The sequence below is a fragment of the Xylaria bambusicola genome (genome assembly GCF_022495145.1).
Source record: "Xylaria bambusicola strain CBS 139988 unplaced genomic scaffold F5B22scaffold_26, whole genome shotgun sequence".
Taxonomy (NCBI): domain Eukaryota; kingdom Fungi; phylum Ascomycota; class Sordariomycetes; order Xylariales; family Xylariaceae; genus Xylaria; species Xylaria bambusicola.
Window position 1 is genome coordinate 84,898 of NW_025953579.1, and position 16,309 is coordinate 101,206.

The window sequence follows — 16,309 nt, forward strand, 5'->3', positions numbered from 1 at the left end:
GAAAAGATAGAATTAGTGTAATCAAATCTACTGCATGCACCATGTTTTTTCAATGCACTTTCTTTTCTGATTGACGGGCGCGACACCCGTTTCAAGGAAACGGACTAGATAGTCGGTCTGTTTCTGACGCTGGTTTTCACATGTATGACGATGGACCTTGGCATTGATTTTTGAAGTGACTGGAGTTGTGGTACCTGCATATGCCAAGATGGCTATCACATAAGCGGCTGAGAGGATGGGATTTTGAATTTATACATAGCTCGCTGGGTAGACCGGGATTGGAACACTTTGTACAGGTATCTCTCCTCCACCTGTCCTGTCTTTATCATGTCTTGTATACTCAGTTGCTCTATCACTTAGGTAGGTAGGTAGCGCATAGATATTGAGATTATTCGGGCGCGATTTGATTCACATATACCTAGCTGGGTGCAAAAGACAATTGCACGCGCTGCTTGCTGGATTGTTTACGAGCTTGGTCGAAGAACAGATAGACAGATATATAACTCCGTTCATACAATATTGCCTACCTACGTAGATAGGCTCTAGACAATTTGACGCCCAGCAAATGACCAAGCACATTATTTAGGTACTCATGCAGTTTATATAAAGCGGTACACGAAGCCATCTATATCCTCTGCGTGGAGTAGGTAGGTAGGTAGGTAGTCGCCAACGCACCTTCCTCCTCTATACTCCTACAATTCTACCCTCCGCTCCTTCCAAACACAAGTTCGCAGCGCTCGTTTCAACACGCGTCATTCCTCGCCTATTCAGGCCCAGCGAGAATCCTTCAGAGTCTTCAGCCCGAGCTCCTCGACCTCGCGCTGGAATTCATCCATGTCCATGTTTACCCGCATCGTGTATTCGCGGTGGGGGTCGTCGTTTTCTTTCTTCGGCCGTACTGGCCCTCTGTTTCCCCTGCGGCGCTGCTTAGACGTTTGGGTTCTGGGCTGAGGAGGAGTGTTGCGATTGGTATTGGGTTTGGTGGAAAGAGGAGGGGTGTGCGTGGAAATTAGATGTTCCTTTGCCCAGCGCGAGTCGGGGAGCATCTTAGGCTTGGGTTCTGACTTGTCGTTACTGGGCTTGTCGTTAAGGTCCATGGAATTGAGGTCGTCGGCGACTTGGTCTGGTTCTAGACTGTCAATCTTCTGGGCAGTAGATTGCGAGGGAGCAGGTGAGGCGTGAATAATCTTTGCGCCGGCGACGGCGTTGCTGCTGGTCTTGGCGGGAGTGGTGATTGTGCGAGCCTGGACGACAGGAACTGGCTCGACGGGAAGAGATGAACATAACCTCTCCCGGAACGTCTTGAATTCCCTTACGGCGGCCGGTGCAGGTACCGAGGTCAGAGGATTACGGCGTCTCATTGATCGCATCCTCAGAGGCGACATGTCGCGCGGCAGTGGCGTTCTTTTCTCAGCCGAATTGGCTGTGATGTTGGATAGACCTGAGAATACTGATCAGCGGGTGGGAACGATGTATGGATACCGGTAATGACATACCAGACTCGGATGTGACCTTAATCCCCTTGGTAGAGTCCATCGTGTGCTGAATGTATTTCTGTGTTTGATGATGGATGAAACAGGTATATATGTCTGTGACCATCGAGCAGTGAGATGGATGTGGAGAGTAGCTTTTTAGTGATGTAGAAATTCTACTGTCTCAGGTTACTTGCATATAGATGGAAGGAAATTGTGAGGTGTAAAGAGGTGGGAACTGGGGGAGAATTATATAGTATGTTGACGGAGAGAAAAGAGGAAGGAAGTGAAGGAAGTGAATAAACACGCCCCTCCCTTTTGGCCATTAATACACAACAGGCGCATTGAGGGAATGAATGCTAAATACCACATGAATAGGGTAGACATTCAAGGTCAAGACAGAAAGTCATTGAATGCATTGCTTAAGCCGGGAGCATTTCATGGGATGTCGATAGCGGATGAGTGAATGCCATCTTGGAGCTTACTGCTAAGGTGATGAAAGCACAATCAATGTACACTACAGCACACGATAGACTGGGATGATGGCAACATACCTAAGGTAGTAAATATTCTTGGTAATTGTACGCTTAGTAGCATCTTGGTAAATATCAGCTAGTATGTTAATAGCCTGCCGTGCTTAGGTGAAGAAGGCGCATGCGAGTGTGTATGGGAATATCATACACTAATTATCTCTCGCACACGTCCATCTACACATAAAGAATTCCATGCCTGCCTACCTGCCATGCAATGTTTCATTGCTATCTGTCGTATTCCTGCTTTTGAGATAATCGATATGATTAAGGTCGGTATTAGTTAACTAGAGATCTTATTTGCGTTTCTCACAAGTGATTCCGGCTTTAATGGAACATTGCCATGACGACATGTATAAGGCCACACTCTCATCTCTTATAGCGGATAAATGCACGGGCTGAGAGGATCTGTACGTGGCCACAGCTAAAACATGTAGCTTTGAGGCGCCGAAGACAAGTATGAGTCGGCCGCCTACTAACCGCTTAGTCGTTATATAGAGATACCAAAGTGTGAGACTGAGACCATTACAGCGTCTTCCCTAACCGCTGTAGCGCTAAAGCAGCATGTTGAAACCAATCTTCGCCTTGTGAAGTTTCTGGCGGCAGCCGAGGCTCGTAGATCCTCAGTGGTCACCGACGTTAATTCGGGGGTCATGACGCGCGTCCATATCGTCTGGGCATCATGTCCTGCTTACTTACTACCTAGGTCCGGTCAGGCAGGGCGAACAGTCGTAGGGTTGCCCCTCACGCTGCCGCGGGCTGTGGGAGAGGAGGCTTGCTTGAAGCCAATCAACCCTTGTATATGAAGCTGATCGGCACTGGACCCCAGGTAATACTTTGCAGTTTGCTGCCTCTTTTCAAGCCACGTTGTGGAGCTAGTGTAGGGTGTAAGGACGTGTTCACTTTGAATGTGTTGGTGGCGGCTTCTGCTTGCTACTGGAAGCAATATGAGAGAAGAGAAGTATGTAGTGGGCATGGAGGAGGCTTGCAACAGTATCTATATACTTTGATTGACTGGTTAATTCCAACTTATATGACTCGCTTATAACGGCGGCGATTTCGATACTATATACAATTGCATAGCCTTTGCTAGCCCGCCTATGTCTTACACCAGTACAGTTCTGTGTAAACTCACATAGCCGTGTATTATCGTGTGTCTTAGATAAGGTTTTTGCAGCTATCCACCATAGCCGTAGGCGATCTTCAGGTGCGTGTAATATCAAGGGACAAAAGGAACATAGCTAGAGTTAATAAAATACCTAGAGCCTTTCGATAGGCTGAACACTTCATGTATAATTAGTAAGGAGGCTACTATACTTCGGAAGAGCTGAATTGTAGCCGTTTGATAAGGTACGGTAGATACAGAGCCAGCTATTGAGGGGAATGCGGCTGTGACCTGTTGTAGCACCAGTCGCTTTCTGGCGCATTTGAAGGCAGATTGTTGCTTGGCGCGGATTAGGTCCAATATTCGGGGTTATTGGTACTTTCATGCCTAACTCGATCAGTATGAAACTGTCTCGGACACAGCCCCAATTCTGCTGCCTTCCCATACAGCACAAGGCAATGGCCTTCCATTTCTCCAGAAACCTTGTTCCCCAAATTCTGATACACGAAGCAGTCCATTAACCCTGTCTCTACATGTTGTTCAGTCTCTTCATTGTCTCCCCAGTATATCTTTGAGCTGGGTAACTGCTATTGTTGCGCATACTCGAGTAGCATCATACTAGCATTTATAATTATGTGGCTATTAAACTGCGAGACTCTCAAATGTGAACGAGTCCTCCAGCATACGAGATATGTGATCCTTTCGCACACATGGGGTGATGAGGCAGAAGAGATCAGCTTCCGCGACCTGAACGATCCCCAAATTACAAAGTCAAAGAAAGGTTGGGATAAGCTGCAGAATTCCTGCAAGGTAGCCAAAGCTGCTGGGTACAAGTATATTTGGAATGACACATGCTGCATCAACAAGGAAAGCAGCAGCGAACTCTCGGAAGCTATCAACTCCATGTTTAAATGGTACGAGAGCGCAGATGTTTGCTATGCTTACTTGGAGGACTTTGACAGTTGCGACGAGTCTCGGAGTTTCGCAACCTCGCGGTGGTTTACTCGAGGCTGGACTTTACAAGAGCTTGTAGCTCCATCAGACGTGCAATTCTTTGATAAAAACTGGGTCAATTTCGGCAACAGAGCGAATCTGAAGGAAGAAATATCATCAATCACAAAGATACAGCAGGACATCTTGGAGTGTTCCACGGGAAGACGCATCCGCACGCTCCTAGACAGAATTCCCATTGCTCGCCGCATGGCTTGGGCGGCTCTGCGGGAGACCACACGGACCGAAGACAGGGCGTACTCCCTGCTTGGTATCTTCGACTGTAATATGCCTTTAATTTACGGAGAGGGTTCTCGGGCTTTTCATCGGCTACAGGAGGAAATAATCAGCCGAACAAGCGATCTCTCACTCTTTGCGTGGCGGTCTGAAGCCACAACCATTACATATGGGCCATCGAAACGCGAGACTATTCCTCCCCTAGGGTGCGGAATTTTAGCTTCATCTCCCCGACAATTTAAAAACTCTCACAGTATCCAGTTAATCTGCGTGAAAGGCCAGCAGCCTGAATTTACTGTGACCAATAGAGGTATACGAGTATCAAGCAAATTCCGAGGAGATAGGGACACTTATCTTTCCATGGGTCTGATGTGCTATTTGAATGGAACTGAACGTGAAGAGTTGCATATACACCTCGAACCCTTGGATGGGCATACATACGGGAGAAGATCGCCCCACAAGCTCTTCATCAAACCACATCGGACGGAATGGGATGGAGATGTCTGCATCCGTCTTAGTACAAAGATTCATTCCATCTCTCAGCATGCGAACCCCGTGTATCTCGGTCCAAACATATACATAGGGGAAAGTCTACGAAAACTAGCCAGGGATACTAGATTACGCGTTGGACCTCGGAGAGGAAACTGGGATAAATCGAGACACATGTTCCTCACATATGAACTGTCGGCATTCAGTGGGTTTTTCATATTTTGGAGACCCGGTTCCAAGGCTCCTATTTCTATTGCTTTCGGATTTGATAATGACAAGAGCTTTTGGCTACTGATGACCACAGCGGGTGTTGAGTTGGACACCCACAAGGCCATTTGTAGCGAGAGGGAAGATCGGATAATGAGCCTTAAACATTTAGCTACTACAGAGACTCCGAGCTTGAACATCGATTTCAAAGATACAGGAGGGCGAAAGTTGACACAAACGATAACAATTTCTGCTCAACAATATTTTTCTGACGGCATACCAGTGTACGTCATCGGTGCAGTGGAGCAGACTATGACTGTGTCTGAAAAAGAAGGGTGCTGTGTTATTCTGTGAGCTTCGCACGGTACTCAGATTGGGTCGATTTTCCAGATAACATGACCTAAATTTTTGGTGATTGGTAGGATGAGCAGTTGGTATGCGCCATACAAGCTTGTGCCAGATATTTGTGTTCTGTTTTATGTCTCTCTGCTAGATTCACAGAAAAAGTGTAGTTTATATATACCTATATATGAGATAAATGGCAATATTAAGAACTAAGCATAAAAGTTTATATCTTTTATCCTATGGAACGCGACTATAGGCTGCTTTGTCTTTACGATTGGAATTTGGCCTCAGTGGAGCATTGCTAATCCAATGTGCTAAGTTAACCATATAGAACACATTATTAACGGATTATTCGCTTTCTTCTACTCTAAATGGGTTCGGTATAAAGATATTAGTCTTGATAATATTGACTTGATTACATCACTTGGGATTGCACTCCTGTTACACTAATGATATACTGTACGGGGTAAGAATGGTCTTAATTAATAATCTCGTCCAAATGTCGTGGATTGAGGTTCAATTGAGGGAACTTCCATCGCTGCCAGCATCCATGCAGTTAGGGCTACGATCAGGAACGAAAGGCTAATACAGCGTGAAAGGATTCCCACAAACTTTTCGTGATTACGAAGGTAGTAGACCCTAACTCCGAAGCCTATTTAACCTATGAACCTATATATCTACCATTATATAATGTATCAGGCCTTACGAGAGTGAGAACGAGCGAAATGGTCTAGTTAGTCCCTGACAATTGTCCACCGATGATCCCGCCGTTTCACGATCACTTAACATCATGAACCCCTATCGATTATCTTTGCCTTGGTCATTGCTTGGATAACTCTGAGAGTCGACGTAATGTCTCATCGAAGCCGTCCCCAGCTAGCTTCACATCGAAAAAGTACATAGATCGATAACGACGTCTATATACTTTCAATAAAATCCATAACACGGCAAATAGGAAGACCTATATCATTCTATTAGCACTTTAACACTCATTCGCAAGCTAAAACCTACTGCAAGAAAGTGTGACAGGAATGGCTCGACGTAGAAACCGTTATATAACGAGGCTGAATCTAACACTATGAGAATGAATAGGCACCCTGTGAAAGCGAGATACCCTAAAATAGGTTGAAAATGACTGCGAAATGGGTACTTCGTGTGATCCTTTCGATTTATGTAGTTGAGACTGTCACTGCGAAGATATTCGTCGTTCTTCTTGAGACTGTAGCTGTTAAAAGAGTGTTATCTTAGATACCTAAGCCGGACTTACTGGTGATAATATGATAGAAATGCGACGCATTGACTCGCCCAGACTATAATAACACCTACCGAGGCCAGTTCAGATAGAATATCGATGAACTAAAACATTACTTAGCCTTAGAAACAAGTTACTTGGGTGACATACGCTAGAGATTCCCACTGAAGCAAGCATAGAAGTCTGCTTTTGGGTGTTCTGACGATAGCCCTGAAGCTGAAGGAAAGGCACCCAAATAAAGGCTAGAGCTGACAGTGTCACAGCACGAATAGGTACACCCCTATGGTTGGTCTCTCCGAACCAAGAGAGATAGTTCAGAAATCTATCCTCGCTTTTGCGTAGTTGCGTGGCAAGCCCAAATAACGCCCTCGAGGCAACATAGAGATTGGTTTGGGCGGAGGACAGCGCCGTGAAAACGAGAAAGAAATTGAAAGCATTTGCTAGCTCGGTCAAATTCGCAAGTTCAGCAGCTAGAACGAAGACCGATGTGGCTTTTATGTTCTCGCTTGATCCGCTGCACTCGGAGTTGAGCCAGCTGAGACGGGGAAGACCGCAGGCGTCGCGACGAACGCTGAAGGTGGTCAAGACACCGCTCACAGTATAAGCGGCACCGACTATCAGAGAGAAATAAACCAGGGAGAATTTGGTTTGAGAGCTCATGACTGTGGTCCGGGCTGTCCTTTCAGGTTCGGTATTCGCATTCGCAGTTATGTTCGGGATATGTGGCTTTGCTTCTAGGGCGCAGGCGGCGACAATTTCAACACCTACGAACGCGAAGATAGCTGTAGATATAGCGGTGCTATTCAAGTTAGTACAGTTCCGATTTTGCTCAATATCGGGCCTTACAGGAACGCGGGGCCTCTTGTAGACGAAGTGTTGGCATCGAAAGCCGTGGTATTGTCCCAATCTATAAGTCCATTTATTAACTGCGTAATAATTATTGGAGCAAAAGCGCAGGACTTACTATAAACTGTAACATCATGCGAGCTGGGTAGACTTGCTGTTCTGTAAAGTAAGTCACTGTATTCCAGCTGACTCTTTTCTCAGGAAGCACCTACCAAGGACGATCATAGCTATAATGATGGTGAAGAGAAATATAATTTTAATAATCCCGAAGCAGGCTTCAATCCAACCGTAATACTAACACACCATTAGTCGATTCAACTACTCCGTATCAACAGTCACGAAAGACGAGGGATCTGCTAGAGCCATGGATGTTATGTTCTTTACATGCCTTAACTGAAAAACAATTCAAGAGAATGAGGACGAGCGGAATTGTGATGTATATGATGATCACATCAAATGCTTCCTTTCCTATCCAGAATCTTATTTCGCCAGCGGTCGTAGCGATCAAGGCAGCAAAAGAAACTGAGTATGTAAGCCTGCAAAGGGTGTGAATGGGGATCACTGATCGCGAGAAGCTCCAGATACTTACCAGTACATAATACCAACGGCGATTCCAAGCTCATAGTCCACAAAGTTGCTAACGAAGACAGAAAGCGCACCGGGGATAGGCCATCGACCAAGCATTTCACTGATGCATTGCATAACGGCCCAAGCTAGAAGCGTGATTGCACTGAAAGATACTAGCACGGCAACGGGCCCTGCGAGCTCCAAGATTTGCCCAGCCCGCCAATAGAGCCCGACACCCAATGTTGCATTGAGGGTAATCATCTTACACATCAGTTCTGAAATCTTCACTCTTATGGGATTAACATACGAATACCTGAAAAGGCGTCAAGTCCCTTCTAACCCGACTTTTGTTATCACCAGGTATATCATAGGTGTACTGGGGGCCCTCGGGGGGTCGAACTACTCGCATCGGCGGATGGGATGGGTTTCGACTAAGCTCGGGGCCTAGGGTCGACATCTCGGCGCCCTCCATCAGTATCCAAAGCGCTTTTGCTCTCTGGGATTGTGGAAGACGTTAAGGTTGTATACCCGCCGGTAATAGCGTGAATGGAAGTTGGGTGAGCGAACAGGTTGATCTGCTTGCCTTGATCTCATTAATATCAGCCATCAAGGTTGAAAAGGAATGCGCGATCGAGGACTTAGCGAATAGAAGTAATATACCTGGACGTATAGCAGGTGTCTCGGAGGGTAATTCACATGGACACACCAGGCGTCATTACGCCGATGTTCCGGAAATAGGGGTTAGACCCAGCAGCCTGGCGCGGGAAAAGCCTGGGTGGTCAGCTACTCTTGATACCTCTTGGCGGTGATCAAGGAGTGATAACTGCATCAGGTAATCACCAAGGGATTGCGATAGACAGTATCTTTTAAAAAATATAGTGTGATGTATGTATGTAAGAAGTTAATAAGCTTGTTTATCGTTTATGGCCACAGCACAGTCATTCAGTTGTTATCAGCGTTGAAGGTGGAAGAGACTATCTGTGGAAATGAACCTCAGTACGTCGAAGACGTAATCTCTGACAGGCATGTAGAAGTGCATTTTTTCTTTTTTTCTCACTCCAGGATCATGTCATGTCTCACAAGAAACAGGCAAGACTCAGTGGTCCGCGCCCTTCAGGGCTGTGGCCAATGTAATGCAATAAGGCTATAATTTTGAGGTAAATTCTGCAGTATGAAGGGGCCCAGTCAAGGCCTGGCCGGGAGTATTTGCAAGTTAGAGCCCTGCAATACAACAGAGGCGCATGAGTGAGGCGTTCCCAAATTCCTTCAACCATGCCAGAAACGAGAGATAAAAGGGTAGACAGTGGCAGCAGGTTGAGCGAGACAGTGATACTTTATCTTCACATTTAAGTCACTAATCTAGAAAGCTGCTATCAACTGTAATAAAATGCCGGTCGAACACAACGTTCCAACGAGATACCTGAAAAAGGAAAAGCTAGAGGAGCTTCTTGGGGAACTATTCCCCGATCATGATCCCATCAAAGTCACCATAGTACGCGAACAATATACACGATTGAAAAGCTGCGCATGCAGTGAGTGTACTAATCTAACACAATGATCGTATTTAGCGTGGCGATGAACAATTCGTCTTTACGGCCCCTGAGGAAGTTCCTAATGTAAGTTGGAGGGTTCAGCGTGCACTCAAAGAACATCATCTAACCAGAAGACATAGGAGAAAATCGAGTGAGCACAAAGCATAATGATCTGTCCTGTAGCGGCCGCTGACCAAAAAAAGTGCTCTTCGGGACAAATGACCAGCGCCATCTCAGTACATCTAGGCATGGCTACTTGACCGCCCTCTCACTCTTCCTGCGCCCTGAATGTGTGCAGTACTACCTTAGCTTAGCCTAATAAGAACCTAGCGTCCGTTGGGACCTTCGGTGCATAAATAGTCAGAGTACCAGCACCAAGCTGGTATATTGTATAGTTAGAGGTATAACGGTCTTTCTCACAAGTCATCCCAATCATGAATACATATTTTTCGGATAATGTTATTGAACCGGTCCAAATCCTCGCTGTCCCTAGATGCTCTAACCGAGGTGAATCGAAGCTTACTTTTGAAGGGTGTGTGAATTTGAACGACATGAAACGGACTTTAACATCATTGGATCATCAAGATTCCGCTATCTGCTTCATGTAAAAGCCACATGCTGACCATGATTGTCTTCCTCCCGCTTACCATCCAATTTCAGATCAGTCTGCCAAAGAAACTCATGGAGTCCATTGCAGATCACTTCAGAAATGCTCGATTTTATAGTTAGCCATCATGACCTGAATGATTCTGTGTATGGTATATCGTCTTGTTTCTATACCCGCAACCTAGATCTTGAAGACCTCTACTGCGCACCCCTGTCTATTGTACAGTCTGGGGACGTAATAGGTTAGTTGTACCGTTGTTGCCAACGAGACTTGGCTAATTTGGCTGTAGATATTTCGTACACACTGCGGTACCCTGAATTCAAGGAAAAGGAAAATCAGTGGGCACTGCGACAAAGTGGGATATACCAGAGATTCAACAAAAGGACAAATCAACACTTCTTACTGCTATTCAGTCCTTTGCCTAACTCAGCTACCCATGCGAAGATTTGGAATCAACTGCGCAACGAACACCCGTGGACCTCACATGGTCCTTTCTGGGTCCATGCAATATTGTTTTCCACTTATTTCCCCACATGGAGACAGTATATGGCTTGGTTAGAAGGCAGGTTGATCCCTATTGTAAATATCTTTGGCAGGAAGTGCTATCTGAAAAGACTGTTAAACCACATCTTAGACAAACTTAACAATGATAGCCGAGATCAATCGGGAATTGCGTGTCAGTTACGAACAGCTCAACACTATGTATGCTCTGATGAACAAGCTTTTCCAAGTCTCGACACTCATGTCCCACTCTCTGGATGTTTTCGAGAATCTTCTCTGTCTTTATGATGATGGAAGGAGATCAAGCTGCGCTGCGATACAACAACTTCAGAATTACTGGCGCCAAGCAGCCGCCTACTCACGAACAGCGGCCGGTTTGAATAATCGCGCCCAAACAACGGCACAGCTTCTTTCCAGTACGCTTTCATTGAGGGAGCAGACCATTTCCAAGGATGAGGCCGACAGAATGGCCACTATAAGCAAGTCAACATACTGGATTACTATCATGGGGCTGCTGTACCTCCCCACAACACTTGTTGCTGTAAGTCGCTCTCTAATTCTTTAATCAAATGAAATATTGATTTATAAGACCGTGTTCGGAACAAGCTTTTTCAATTTCGATAGTGATAGAAGTAGAATTGTGGTGTCAACGGATATCTGGTACTTCTTCGTGGTATCAGGCGGGCTCACTTTTATTACTTTGTTTACTTGTTATGGCTTTGGTGGTTATGGAATGATTTCGCGAAAACCAGCTTTACCGACCTCCGACAAGTGGAAAATCACGAGTCATTGGAGAATGAGTCTAAGAAGAGACAAGGAAATCTCGAATATGAGTTCAGTTTAGGTCATGGTTATCGCAATAGCGCTAAGAGAGACTGTCAGTTTAGTATAAATCTAAAGGTTCATATTATAACACCTAACTCGAGAAAAATAATCTATGATCCCTTCTGGATTAATTACCTGTTGAATTACGAGGTTATGAGTGGTATACATTATATTATTATTGCCTTAAGGACCGGTCTGGGTACGGTGTGGAGGGGTACCTCCATTTATATAGGCAGATGTGTGTGGGTCGTTGTACCCAGCCACCGGGTGGTGATGATGGAGACGGAACCGACTAGCCCTATAATGGGTATGTTTGAAGACCTCCTGGCCGTATACAAGATGACCTATATTAACAAAAAAGAGAGGCCAAGAAGAATGCACGGTGCACGCAGAGCCTCCAACAAGAAGAAGTTCACCCCTAGGTACTTCGGTATTGTGGCGACTTGCCGACGAAGGAGCGTAGTATTGATGACCTGGAGGACGTTGCGCTCATACTTCGAACTCGAAAACAGCATTTTCACGTGGCTTTGTCAAGATCGCAATGAGAACACGACTTTTTGAGACTACGGCATCTTGAGTCCCTGCGCTATGTTCTGGTTCGATCCATCTCAGCTGGATTTTTCCAAGGCTATATTGAAGGTATTCTGCGTAAAATCGTTCAATGATTCTGACATTGAATCTTCTGCGACTGCCTTCAGCGATAAGCTCCGTTAGGCAGAGTATGCCGTGCTTGTTGTTCGGTCTGACCAAGGCTAGTATCCTACGGTCGTCTTTGCTCACAATGATTTTCACAATCTCAAAATGCTCATCTATATTTTTGTCGATACCAGGTGATTGTACCTTATCAAAGTCGTGTATTATTATGATATTTTCTGTAGCAATGATGCATTTCTTACTATTATGATATGGAGCGAATGTCATCGTGGTATTTATCGCCTAGCGTTAAGGCTTATGTTAGCCCTTCTGTTCTGTTATCAGGGGAATTCCAGTTAAGAGGACTTACAGCCTTTCTCAGCTTTGCTGAGCCAAGTTCAGTGAGTGGTTGTTTATCATCACTACTGTATTCCAGGCGAGATACGCAAGCAGCATACTCCTGCATCCCTTTACCTGCAAACCAGAGTGAGGACTCGGACGAGAAACTCAAAGAAAATATGTTGGTCGCATTTTGGCTTGTCCAATCCGGTAAATCCATATATCTCCATATGGTTTCGTCCAATTTGTCACTCACATTCGTAGCTTCCTTTATTTTCTTTAGCTGAACGATATATAGACGCCCCGGATGTGAGATATTGCCTTTCACAATACAAGCTATCCAGTGGCCACGCGGTGATATTGCTATAAGGTGTATTGGAGGTATAAGTCGTGCACGCACCGAAGCCTTCCGGGTAAAGCTAGGGCCATTAGACGACGCTTCGATGAACTTTATTAAAGTAAACTTGTCTAGTGTTAGCTGGAAGTAAGGAAACATCTTGAAAACAAGGTTTCACGTACACAGAAGCTGTCATCCTTTTCTGCTATTGCCATGTAATACCAGTGAACCCCAATATCCACAATCTTGGCCGTATGGAAATAGATTGGAGTGGGCTCGATTAGTGGTTTCCCGGGATTTTCTGGAAACCGTTCAGACTCATAATACAGTGCGATTTGGCCCTCTTTTGAATAATAGGCAAGCAGAGGCTTATCTAGAGAGAATTGGCAGCCATCTGCTTGAACGCCAAAGGAAATGGGCCAGCTTTTTACTGACGACGCTCTATCATTAGTGCTCTTAGTATTGAAGATCTTTGAAAGAATCACAATCGTGGGGTTTTACCTGGACGGCCTCAAAAGAGACTTGAATTTGCTGATCGTTTCATCTAAAGACCCCTGCGTAGGCGTCGCTTGTTCTGCAATATTGGCAGCCTTTTCCAAACAACTCTTCAGTTCGGTCGCTGTTGGCCTCTCATCTGTGTTTATCGAGAATGTTTTATCATCTAGGTACTCAAGGATATGCGTGAGCGCTTTCTTCAAAGCAATGTCTTTTTCTTCCTTGATCAAAAGTTTGTGCCAGGTCTTGACCGCCGGATCTGGCTTCAAGCGGCCAAACTTTGCGTTGCGATAAAAACACGCAGACTCATCACCTTCAGCGCGAGATTTTGCATAAGACTCAACCCCGTCGTATCCTCTTCGGAGCCAAACACATAGCACGCTAATAATACAACCAAGGGACCATAAGTCACTCTTGGTTGTCATTCTCTTAACAGAGCCCGACTCAGGAGCTGAATAGATTCCACGCCCAGGTGGACTGGACGTTGGAGACACTGTCAAGCCGCCAGTGCTGATACTCCCATCCGGCAATTCCTTTATTCGTGATAATCCAAAATCACTGATCTTCCAGATCATGTTGCCGTCGTCGTTATGGAATATGAGAACGTTAGCTGGCCTTAGATCCAAGTGACGACAAATAACCTTGCGACCGTCTGGTGACTCAATACCGTGATGAAGGTAAGCAATTCCTCTTGCTAGACCCGCAGCGTATTGTAAATGCTGAGCTATCGATGCAATGGGTCTTGCGTTATCACTCTCATGCTCCCTCATGTAATGCTCTAAATCCATATCGGCCTTCGGCATGAACAGACTGAAAGCAGAACTGGAGACATATTCGATGGTGCCGTAACTTGATAGAACGTTTTCACATTGCGAAGGGCTGCGTAAAATTATCTTGAGGAAGTTTCGTTCTGTCTCAAAGTCGTCCTTGGCGTGGCTCGGCCTGCGATAGTCCTTTCGTGCAACAACTTGAGGCCCAGGCAATATATGACCTCCTGTCCGGACCATGAGGTGGCTAGTGGGAATCTTGACTTCATAGACCCTTCCGAACGCGCCTTCACCAATCGGCCGTTCGTTCATGCACGGAAGCCTCGCCGTGTCATCATCATCAATTTCCATGTGAGTCCCCTCCTGAAACAATACAAGAGTACAAAAGCGATGCTGGTTGGCGAGAAAATGGTCAACAGTAGCGGAGTCTCCATGGAAAATCTCCTCGAGTCGGCTTTTTTTGAGTGGCAATCGCTCGTTGTTATCCGGAGGCTCGATCACACTAGTTACGAAAGCTCTGGCAGCCGCGATCGGAGCGGTAATGAATATTAAGGTCACAATAAAGGGCTCCAATCTTTTCTCTTGGACCCGTACAAAAAAATCCGTTTCGTCAATGGCAAATCTTGTTTGGCCGCCTGTCCCGCTTACACATCGATAGAATCTCCTGAGACTCTCCTCTCCGAGGACTTCTTGAGCAAGGTCCTTGAGCGCAAAGCGTGTGTTTGGATCTTTTTCCGCTTTCAACAGTAATCGAGACCTAATTATCTCATAGAGGTCATGACGGAATGTGACAAGGGCTCTTATAGAGGGCTTGGAACTTAGTCATATTCATTAATAATCTACTAGGGGTCTCTAGGGCCTTGATCTTTCTCTCCTTCTTCTTGTCCTGGAGTGGGAGATTCTGTAGCTATTTATGCTCATTCAGGCCTTATACAATCTGTGACTCCCTTTTGTCTATTGGGCATTTAGGCCTTAACTGTTGGTCTTCTTGTAGCTAATAGATTATCCTTATTTAATTGCTTATAGCCTTACTTTTTACCAGGGGTAGCGTTAGTTATTTTTGGGTCTTTTAATTTTATAGGATTATTTGTATGATATTATTTCCCCCTTTCTGATGTTTAACTTTAAGTACGACTAATTCCTTAAGGGGTTTGCGAATCCGGAGTTTTAATAGCTTGGGGGTCCGTTGGTTTGTTGGGATTCTGCTGATGGAACTGTTTAATAAGAGCCTTTACGCTAACGCTGTCCATATGTTTATATAGTTCCTAAATCTAATACCTTTTAATAGGTTAACCTTTTTATTTAATTAAGTATTTTATATTTCTTTAGGTTTTTAAGAAGTTTTTAATTTTTTTTATTTAATAATTTTTAAACTTTATTAAAGGTATTTTTTATAGAACTTGGTTAAGGTTAAATAATGCTTAATTATTAATATAATAGGGCTTAATAAATAAAATATAAAATAAATTATAAATTTTTTAACCTTTAAGTAATATAAATTTAATAATAATAGGTAAAATTATTTTATAAATTTTAAAAGGATTAAATATCTTTTTATTTAACTTTTTAATAAATCTTTTCATTTTAATATTTTTTATATTTAATATTATTAATTAATTTTTAATATATTAAGGTAAAGCTTTTTATTTTTTATCCATTTATTCTTTTATATATTATTAAGCTTTTTCCAATTATTCTTTAGCTTCTTTATATATTTATATTATTTAATAAATATATAGCTAATTAAATAAATTATAGGGTTATACTATAAAAAAGTTATATATAGTTAAATAATAATTATAATTTATATAAAAGAGGGATATATATATTAAAGCTAATATAATATTATTATATATAAATTTAATAATTAATAAAAGGTTTTTTTAATTAAATATTTTATAATTAATAAATATTTATAAATAAATTTTAAAGATTTAATTAAATTATTTTATTTATTTATTAATTTAAGGGTAAAAAGCTATATTTATATAAGGTTTAATATTAATAAGCTTTAAAAAGTTCTTTTATAAATAACTTATAAATTTAAAGTTTTTATTAAAAATTATATTAAAAAGTATATTATATAATTTTTAATAATATTTAACAAAAATTTTAATAAAATCTTTAATTTTCTTTTCTTTAACTTTTAAGGGTATAAAGTATCCTATTTTTATAAAGGGATTTATTATTATTTAAATAAAATTATAACTATTAAATAAAAGTAGGTTAATAA

At 43.3% G+C, this 16,309-nt stretch overlaps 6 protein-coding genes across 6 annotated transcripts; 3 read left to right on the forward strand and 3 right to left on the reverse strand.

Annotated features, from left to right (window-relative positions):
* Positions 1–670: 670 nt before the first annotated feature.
* F5B22DRAFT_610206 (uncharacterized protein) lies at positions 671–1,139 on the reverse strand. Its single transcript, XM_047975177.1, has one exon. The coding sequence runs from the start codon at positions 1,095–1,097 to the stop codon at positions 768–770; it is 330 nt and encodes a 109-aa protein (XP_047829929.1). The 5' UTR covers positions 1,098–1,139; the 3' UTR covers positions 671–767.
* Positions 1,140–3,532: 2,393 nt separating this feature from the next.
* F5B22DRAFT_610207 (heterokaryon incompatibility protein-domain-containing protein) lies at positions 3,533–5,492 on the forward strand. The gene has a single exon (XM_047975178.1). The coding sequence runs from the start codon at positions 3,741–3,743 to the stop codon at positions 5,382–5,384; it is 1,644 nt and encodes a 547-aa protein (XP_047829930.1). The 5' UTR covers positions 3,533–3,740; the 3' UTR covers positions 5,385–5,492.
* Positions 5,493–6,195: 703 nt separating this feature from the next.
* F5B22DRAFT_656608 (amino acid permease/ SLC12A domain-containing protein) lies at positions 6,196–8,497 on the reverse strand (the record flags this gene model as incomplete). The annotated part of the gene is made up of 10 exons (XM_047979971.1): positions 6,196–6,336; positions 6,387–6,594; positions 6,643–6,731; positions 6,778–7,426; positions 7,474–7,534; positions 7,592–7,627; positions 7,686–7,767; positions 7,862–8,009; positions 8,063–8,301; positions 8,348–8,497. The coding sequence occupies 10 exons, from the start codon at positions 8,495–8,497 to the stop codon at positions 6,196–6,198; spliced, it is 1,803 nt and encodes a 600-aa protein (XP_047829931.1).
* A 930-nt stretch (positions 8,498–9,427) lies between these two features.
* On the forward strand, positions 9,428–9,727 carry F5B22DRAFT_647384 (uncharacterized protein; the record flags this gene model as incomplete). Its single annotated transcript, XM_047978860.1, has 3 exons — positions 9,428–9,532; positions 9,609–9,656; positions 9,713–9,727. 3 exons carry the CDS (start codon positions 9,428–9,430, stop codon positions 9,725–9,727), a joined length of 168 nt encoding a protein of 55 aa, XP_047829932.1.
* A 274-nt stretch (positions 9,728–10,001) lies between these two features.
* On the forward strand, positions 10,002–11,600 carry F5B22DRAFT_656612 (uncharacterized protein). The gene is made up of 5 exons (XM_047979972.1): positions 10,002–10,176; positions 10,233–10,420; positions 10,469–10,758; positions 10,814–11,221; positions 11,270–11,600. Exons 1-5 carry the CDS (start codon positions 10,007–10,009, stop codon positions 11,522–11,524), a joined length of 1,311 nt encoding a protein of 436 aa, XP_047829933.1. The 5' UTR covers positions 10,002–10,006; the 3' UTR covers positions 11,525–11,600.
* Positions 11,601–11,994: 394 nt separating this feature from the next.
* F5B22DRAFT_656618 (uncharacterized protein) lies at positions 11,995–15,041 on the reverse strand (the record flags this gene model as incomplete). Its single annotated transcript, XM_047979973.1, has 5 exons — positions 11,995–12,396; positions 12,509–12,955; positions 12,997–13,255; positions 13,367–14,873; positions 15,011–15,041. 5 exons carry the CDS (start codon positions 15,039–15,041, stop codon positions 11,995–11,997), a joined length of 2,646 nt encoding a protein of 881 aa, XP_047829934.1.
* Between the last annotated feature and the right edge of the window lie 1,268 nt (positions 15,042–16,309).

Coding starts and splice junctions, on each gene's coding strand:
- F5B22DRAFT_610207 (XM_047975178.1), top strand. CDS start 3,741: ATGTGGCTATTAAACTGCGAGACTCTCAAATGTGAACGAGTCCTCCAG.
- F5B22DRAFT_610206 (XM_047975177.1), bottom strand. CDS start 1,097: ATGGACCTTAACGACAAGCCCAGTAACGACAAGTCAGAACCCAAGCCT.
- F5B22DRAFT_656612 (XM_047979972.1), top strand. CDS start 10,007: ATGAATACATATTTTTCGGATAATGTTATTGAACCGGTCCAAATCCTC. Junction 10,177..10,232: donor GATTCCGCTATCTGCTTCAT/GTAAAAGCCACA, acceptor ATCCAATTTCAG/ATCAGTCTGCCAAAGAAACT. Junction 11,222..11,269: donor TCCCCACAACACTTGTTGCT/GTAAGTCGCTCT, acceptor TTGATTTATAAG/ACCGTGTTCGGAACAAGCTT.